General features: G+C 52.4%; 1 protein-coding gene across 2 annotated transcripts; it reads right to left on the bottom strand.

Annotated features, from left to right (window-relative positions):
* Window positions 1-5276: 5276 nt before the first annotated feature.
* LOC119316942 (photosynthetic NDH subunit of lumenal location 2, chloroplastic-like) lies at window positions 5277-6246 on the bottom strand. Of its 2 annotated transcripts, none has more exons than XM_037591334.1 (2): window positions 5597-6246; window positions 5277-5505 (listed from the first exon to the last, which is right to left on the bottom strand). In XM_037591334.1, exons 1-2 carry the CDS (start codon window positions 6146-6148, stop codon window positions 5431-5433), a joined length of 627 nt encoding a protein of 208 aa, XP_037447231.1. In that variant the 5' UTR covers window positions 6149-6246; the 3' UTR covers window positions 5277-5430. The 2 variants fall into 2 exon arrangements, with proteins under 2 accessions (XP_037447231.1, XP_037447230.1); XM_037591333.1 differs by having other exon boundaries at window positions 5277-5494; window positions 5597-6232.
* Between the last annotated feature and the right edge of the window lie 2171 nt (window positions 6247-8417).

An 8417-nucleotide genomic window follows, 5' to 3' on the forward strand; every position in this document is an offset into this window, starting at 1 on the left:
TGCTCCCCCCCTCGAGAATGTCGCATCAGCTCACTATCCCTAGCAATCTGATCCGCTAGCCTGGCATGTTAGCAACGCTCGGGGGCTGAGTCCTAATGACATAGAGCATGAAAGCAGGTGTGAAGAAAAAACAAGCATCGGAAGAACACGAATGTTGTTCAGTACATCATTGAGGATTCCGGCAAAATTTTCCTCATGCCCCCACGGGGTTACAATTGAGTACCAGCAGAACAGGAAAATGGGTGACTTAAGGAGACGCGTCGCGGCTGTCGTCGCCATGGTTGCTGTCATCCCCCCTGGCTCCATGCATGTCTTTGCCGCTGTCGGGGATGAACAATGTGCGCAACACTTGTACATGATCCTCCACCCATTCCCCGAGGGGGATCACGGATCATGTTAGGGACGGGGGCTGTCACGGCCTCATAGTCGAAGTAGGGGTCAGAGCGGAAGAGATGGCTGATGACCGCGTCAGCGCCTTGGTGAGAAGGTCACGGATTTCCTCTTCTATGACCATACCCAACTTCTATGCACCACCCTTGAGGCGCTCCACATCCTTGGTGAAGAAGGCGAGGTAGCCGGCAACGTCGGGCACGAGGGGGCTGGAGATGTCCTCCTTGCAAATGGAGCCTAGGGCACGGCGAGCTCGCAACTTGAGGTCTCAGAACATCTTGGAGCGCGTGAGATGCCGCCCCCGAGCCTGGTTCGCTTCATCCCTCGCACGCTCCATAAGGGACGCGACGCTCCCCACCTGCTCTTGAAGCGATGCCAGTTCGTCCTCGGCTACGGCCTGGGAATTCAACGCGGCCTTTTGGCACCCTTTTGCCTCAGTCAGCAGCTCCTTGAGGACATCAATCTCGTGCGTCCAAGGTTGTCAAGATCGCGATTTTGTTTTATGATTCTATGATTTTATGAACGAAAGTAACCCCTCTGATTCTATGATATTAGTCTGTAGAATCTATGTTTCTACGATCCTGATAGTTAAGATTCTACAATTTATGATCCTTCCAACAGAGCTCCGATCCGATTCAGAATCACGATTCTGACAACCTTGTGTGCGGCAGCTCCTAGCGCTATGCCTTGAAGCGGCCCTCCTACAGCGCCAGGTTATCATGCTATTCCTTGGCGAGCGCCTTGTGATTCTGCTCAACCTTTGAATTAGCATCCCCTTGTATTTTCTTCTCCTTAGCCACGAAGTTGGAGTTGGCCTTCTCCATGCGCTGCGCGTAAGAAGCCAGGACAGCGGTCACATCACGGTCTAGGATCTCCAGCCGTTCGCCCTCCATGCTCTGCTCGGATGAGGTCAGGGTAAGCTCTTGCTCGAAGGCCCAAAGGTCCGCCTCACACAACGCCAGCCCCACATCGTAGGTGGAAAGGACATCTCTCCGTGTTGCTGCTCCCAGACAACATTCGAAGCTAGCAGCTCCAGCTCGCGGGCCACTACGGCTTCACGCCGCCGGTCTGCCATTTTGGCCTCCTGGACGGCACAGCCACGTGCCTCCTTCGCCTCAGCAATAGATTTTTCTCCCTTTGAGTGAGCGGCCTCGTGTTGAAGGCGACCTAGCCTGACGGCGACGTCAACCTGGTGCCACCCGCTCGCCAAGCACAACCGCTCCTTAGCAAAGTGCGCCTCGGAATCCAGGAGCTCCGCCCCGAGCTGGCCTAGCACACTCGCTGCGTTCTGCAAGAGCGCGGGTTGGATTGCGGTTCGGATGTTCACGAGCGCCAGAGCCTGTTCTGGGTGGGGCCCCTCACCCCCGCCAATCCCTGAGGCCCCGGGGGCTTCGATGGTGTTCATCAGGGGCTGGGGACTGTCCGGCGCCTGCTCCATCCCTTCAAAACAAGGCGGCACATCCCGGAAGTTTGGGGTCCTTTCTGAGGCGGCCAAGGCTATTCCCGACGTCAGCATGGGAGGCGGCAGTGGCCATCACTGCCACCTTTGTCGACTCGGCGCCTGCCTTGGAGCGGCTTCCGTGGTGTGCCTCCGAAGTGTCCAGTGGCGTCCCCCGAGACTGAGGCTTTCTTCGGCGCGCAATGAGGGCAAGGTCGTTTCATGCCCTGCACCCCCGGCAGGAGGCGGGGAAGTCACTCGACGCCCCTGACCGGGCTTGGCGTCTCGAGGAAGCGTGCTGCCCCCGCATGCCCCGGCAGAGGTGAGTGGCAAAATGGCATCAACTGGGCATGGGGGCTCCCTTATCCTCTTTCTTGAAGAAGACCTACAGAGGCGTAGAGGTTACACAACCCAGCAGGGTCGTAGCGAAGGGGGGGAGGTTATGTACTTACTCATCCTCTGCGGCCCACTTCCTCTTCCTCAGCACCCTGGGTAGCGCACCTGCGTTGTTCCTTGGTCGGGGCTCCCCTCCGCGGCCGGCCTGCCAGGGTGAGTCGCAGTCGTCTTCCGCTGTTTCAGCTGAAGGCTCCCCACCCGCGAAGCTCCCTGGCTCGGGGGCTGGGAGGAATGAGTTGTCCCGGGGCCCCTCATGGCCTTCAGGGAGCATTCCCCACTGATGAAGCGTTGCATCCACCCCGTGTAGGCTTCTTTTCTCATGTAGTTTTACAGGGGGTACCCTTGCCTAGGGAGCGTGTTTGCCTCTCCACCGATCAGGACTCGGAGAATTCCACTTAACGTGTCAGGGAGCAGGCAGCCTGCTTGGAGCCGCATGGTTTCTTTTGGGTCGGTGAAGGTCCACATTGGGCGGGATTGGCGTTAGAGGGGGGCGCTCCGCCGGCATAGAAATTCCCTCACCACCATCATCACTGTCACTCCCGCTGCCCTTAGGTCGACCATCCTCGCTATGACCCATGACAGCCTTGGGTCATTTATCCTCCCATTCCCCCATCCGAAGCTCGCCACCGCCGAGGACGACGGAGTCTCCAGCAGGGGCCTAAACTGGGCCACGTCCATGTACACGCATTGCCGCGTGAAGCCTTCCACCTTGTGGTTAATCTCCATGTCTATTCCATCACCGGCCATCGCACCCACGGCATAGAGCGACACACATCCAGAGCGCTGATCGGTGGCGGTTAGCCGGAGGCAGAAGAAATGGCGGAGTAGCGCCACCCAGGGAGTCACGCCCACAAAGGCTTCACATAGGAAGGAATAGGCTGAAAGAAGGAGGAAGGATTTTGGGTCTAGGAGCAGCGCATGCACCTGGTAGTGCGAGAGCAAGGCGTTGAACAAGTCCAAGAACGGGGGGAGTAAGCCAGAGAAGATCGCGGGAAGATGAATGGCGATGGTGGTGGCATCCAGATCAGCTAAAGGTCGCAAGGCGGGCCAAATCTTTGTCGCCACCCATTCGTTGGAGACATCCACGATCATCGAGCCGACCTTGTCGAGCCCTTCGAGATTGAGAACTATGGACCGGCTGAAGGCAGACTCTAGTCCAGCTCGGCTGTCTGCCACCGCCGCTGCCTTTCCCTTCTTGTCCAGCGGTGCCACGGAGGCACAATGGAACGAGAGCTGCACGGGTCTGCTAGAGGAGAAGCATGCTTGCCCGAGAAGGAATGATACGGAGGACAGGTGCGTGGGAAGCGATGATGGTCGCATAACCAACACTGACCAACTTTATGTCAGACGAGCGATTATCGAGGCACTGTGGGAAAGTGGGGGCGTCCCGTGCCCCGTTATGCGCCACACATCGAGCATGGCCCACAAGCGGTTGGGGCCCACCTCTCTTCGCCCCCTCTCCCGGGGGCTATGATCGGGCCTTTCGGACTAGGGGTACCCAGGCCCGTCTGCCTGCGGCCCATCGCGTGGCACCATCAGAAGGCCCGGCGCAGCCAAGCTTCAAGGCTTCATGAGCAAGACCCCTCGCGAGGGCCCCGCCTCGTCAGGCGAACGTCAGCAAGGGTCGTCAAGAGCTCCCGAGGGCCTCGTGCAGGGCGTCCTCCCAAAGCTTCCTACCAAGGCTCCTCGCGGGGCAGATATCTCTAGGCTCACCAAGCCCGCCTCGCGCTGCACGTGGGTGACGCAAGCCATGACGAGCGGCGCAAAGAACCGTACCAGAAGGTGCGGATAAGGATGCTTTCCTCTTTCGTGCTAAGGAGGCAGGGACAGCGTGCGGGTTCCTGAAGAAATCCCCAAAGGTTGCCACTTTGGTGCAAGAAGACCAGGACAGCGGGCTCGCCAGGACGGACTTCATCACCGAGCCCACCATCGCGTCATGGCAGGAAGCTTTGGCAGGCGAAGACCACATTTAGTCAGGATAGGATGTACTTCTTTCCTCCTTCAAAATTGGCCGTTGGCAACACTGCCTGCCTAGAGATTTTGGGGGAAGAGGACCGAAACCAGTATAAGTATAGGCTAGATGCCACCATAGAGAGGGTCGAATCCTGAGCCCTCCCGAGGCAGCTCATCTTCCTTGTACACTCATATTCATCCTCCCTCGCGAGGCAATCTACCACAAAACAGAAGTAGGGTCTTACACCGCAAGGTGGCCTGAACCTGGGTAAACTGTTGTGTTTGTTGTTCGTCTTCCTTTTTGCTCAAGCACGCCGTAGGGCCGTCGAGAGGCAGTGGGCAGAGAACTAGAGTTTGGTGTGGTTTTTCAAGCACACCCCAGTGTTCGAACCTTTCTTGGGTCGCCGGAGCCCAGATTCCGACAATATTTTCTTTGGATGTGTCTTGGCCAAGATGGCCTGATGTTGCATTAGGTCCTAGATGGGGGTATCCTAGGAACCAAATTTCTTTGCAGAGCTCCATGTGCTTACCTTTGGGCTTCAGGGCCAAAACAAACATTTATTCTGGTTGGGGTTTGCTACTCTGTGTTGGGCTTTGTGGACAACCAAGAATAAATTTATCATTGAGCATCTCTTCTTTAACAAGCCCACTGACTGTCTATTTAAAATGTGCATGTTCTTGCAGCAGTGGAGATCATTGACTAGGGTTGCCGATTGGGATGCTCTCAAGGTGCTGATCGAGAAAGTTCGAGCTTCTGCCGTCTCCCCCTCTCCGCAAAATCCTGATGGTCGGGCTCATTCCTAAATGCGCTTCTCGTTCCTGTTAGTTTGTTGCTTTTTTGGCATGCGTGCCGTGCCTGTGTTAGTCTGCGTGCCGAGGTTGTTGGCCTTGATGCTATGGTTTACTGTTTCGTTGGTTGCCTGCTCTGTTTCGTACCCTGCCTAATGGCTTTATCTATAAAGTTGGACCTATGCTTTTTCTTTAAAAAAAATCCTGTATAGAATGGGAAGCAACCAGGAAAGCGTCATTGCCATGAGGAACTACCTCCCACTTTAATGGAGTTATTAGGGACCGAAAGGCGCATCTAGTATATGCATAATTGTTGAAGCAATATGGCAATTCATATCATCATATTTATGGTATATCAGTAAATATTGACACATGACGGAAGGCGTCGACGGGAATACATTCCTAGACCTACGAACACAGTATATACGATCATCCAAGGAACTCTGCCACGTCATCCAGCGACTTCAGGGTCTTCTCATAGTAGAGGTACGACTCGTACACCTTGGGAGTCCGCACAAACCGGTCGAACTGCACGGCAACTTCATCAGAATGAAATACAGTATCTATCCAGAAAATTAACAAATAAACTGTTGCGCAGAAGTTCAACGTCAAGAAAAAAAAGGTTCTAACCTCGGTCATATTGTCGACGAGCTCGTTAGCGACGAGGACGTACTCGGGGCGGCGCGGCTCGGGGACACCGGCCATGGCGGTGGTGAGGTCGAGGTCGAGGTACTTGGACTTGAGCCGCACGTAGAACAGTACGTACTTCCACGACATGGTCTCCAGCATTGGCCGAAGCGTCCGCATTCCCTCCGCCGTTTGCCGGATGCGCGCCGCGGCCTCCTCCGTGGTCAGCCCGGGCTCGAAGAACCTCTCTCTGACGTAGGACCTCGTGCCCCACCTCGGCACGGTTCCCGGGGGCGCCGGTGCCCGCAACGCGGCCGCCTCCGCGGCCATGGCTGGGGGCGGCGCCGCGGGTCGCCGGGCAGAAAGTGCCGCCGTTGCGACCATTGCCGTTGACGCGGCGACTGCGAGCCGGCGCGTGGAGGACTGCGTCAAGTGGGCGCGCTTGTCGGCGCCATCCGGAGACGACGGCGGGCGACGGTTCGACGGGGACGGAGAAGCCGAGGACGATGTGGTAGTGCTGGAGCACAGGATGAGGTGCTTGACAAGGGTGGCCATTGCGGGCGAAGCTCAGTTAGTGGGGTGGAGTATGTCCGAACGAGGGTGAGGTTCTGTTGGTGTCCAGGTCCAGGAGATTATTTTCTTGAGGTTGGAGGAAAGGGTGTGGCTGTGTGAGTCGAATGGTAGGGATAATATCTACTTTGTTTTCTATAGGGCCGTTGAGAGCGACCTGAATTTTTGGGACATGGTGCCATGTGAGGATGAAATCTCGACAGTTCATGCATGCTGTGAGATTAGCACTTAATATAGTGATTAAATGAATACATGAACGTCATAGTAGGTAATTCAGCAAATATGTGTATATTAGTTCGTAGCTGGGCATCTTAAATGAATTGGATAGTACGACCAAACCTTTACTCATTAACTTCTCTTTGTTGCTGGGTTGGGGAGAGGCAGCATCTTGATGTGACCATTTAAGATGGCTGGTGTGAAATGCCGGTGAGGTCTAACGTGATTATGATGAAATTTTACTTTTGTTATGTTAGAGTGTTTTAATTTGATGCATGTTTTCTTTTCTGTGACACGCATTGTTAGTATTCACTTAATCACTTGCTCATCAGTGGTATGATTTTTATAAATTTGCATTGAAATATGAATTGCAAGTTGAATGAGAAAAATAATTTCATGTTATTTTTTTGACTCTTCAAGATTTGTAAGAAAATGAATTTCGAAGAACATTAACTAAGACATATGTTTTTTTGAAATATATTTTTGAAAATGTTTCAAAATAGATATTTTTTAATAGGCTGTCAATGAAATTATGTTACGAAAATTACCATTCCGACTTAAAAATGCTTAAGCAATCCATTTCATACAAGTTTTTATGCTAATCCAACTATAAAGTTCATCTGAGATGTTTATTGTTTTATAATATTGATGCTACGGTCTGTGTCAAGCATTAAGGAGGGTGCATGCATTTTCAATGCACTGGCAGAATATTAATTCACCAATAGCATGCATCTGCATCATTTAATCGGTGGAGTTTCACCATACAATGTTCTGTTGTCTGTTATCCCAATCAAGGTAGGCTAGGGAAGCAGTAAATAACAACAGTTTAAGTGCAAGTGTAGTGTATGAGCTGCTTCCTGTTTTGTTCCAGGCCAGCTATTCTATGTACACACTAGGTTCGGGTACATGTATGAAATGAATCTTGTCCTGTTGCCTTGGATCATGAGGTAGAACAAACTAGTCTATCCTCACCATACTCAGTGCAGGTGGATAAGAACCATGCACAACACCCCAAAGTTGCCCAAACAAAAGAGAATGGCTAAGGGGAAGAGGAAGATGATGAAATGAGTGGGGAGGAGCTATGAGCTGGGCAGGTGGATTTGCAGGGTGTGGGTACAGGGTGACGTTGGCTCACAACAGGTAGCCATTGTAATTGATGAGCGATTCAATGTGTCTGACTTTATTGGATACGACTGAATTGTGGGACATATGATTGCGATGGCATAGCTAATACATAAACTATAACACATTGATACACTGCCGACAAATCAATATACAAGCTTGTTGTATAATAAGTGCACGAATCACTTGGGAGCGAACGGTGTCGATTTCCTCCTCGCGTGGCATTATGTTCACTTGTGATTTATCGCATTTTCGACCCTCTTCATTAGTTGACGAAGTTTCTTTTATGGGTTCTTTGCATTGTTTAGTTTGCAATTATCCATTGTCTCCTTGGATTTGGATACTTTTACCATTTCCAATCCTCTTCGTCAGTTGATGAAGTTTTTCAGGGGGTTCTTTGCATTGCTTTAGTTTGTAGTTGCATCAGAAGCGACGCGGATTTTTGGGACATGGTTCCACGCGAGGAGCATATCCATTATGTATGTTTGAGCTTTGAGATCTGTATTTAATATAGCGTTATTTTCAATATGTGACAGACATGGGCTATACGGCTGTGAATACAAATGTGAATACTAAGTCTCATGGTCCCTGGCTCATCATGGCTAACAAATGCGTGCAATGTGTTCATTACGTTGCAGACTTGTATCAATGCGTGCACACCACTGTGATGGCCTGACTTATTAGGGATGATAGACTACTCATACCAATAAGGAATTCCTTCTTTTCCGGGAGCCCATTCGGACAGAACTCCAAAGTTAAGCGTGCTCAGCTTGGAGTAGTGGCACGATGGGTGACCGACCGCGAAGTTGCTCCCGGGTGCGCACGAGTGAGGACAAAGTGCGCAGAAAAGACTAGTATTGATCTGTGGGGCCAGTCTAGATCCCGCTAGGAGTAACGACCACCGGCGGGTGTGTCC

This window comes from Triticum dicoccoides, chromosome 6A, assembly GCF_002162155.2.
Source record: "Triticum dicoccoides isolate Atlit2015 ecotype Zavitan chromosome 6A, WEW_v2.0, whole genome shotgun sequence".
Lineage (NCBI taxonomy): Eukaryota > Viridiplantae > Streptophyta > Magnoliopsida > Poales > Poaceae > Triticum > Triticum dicoccoides.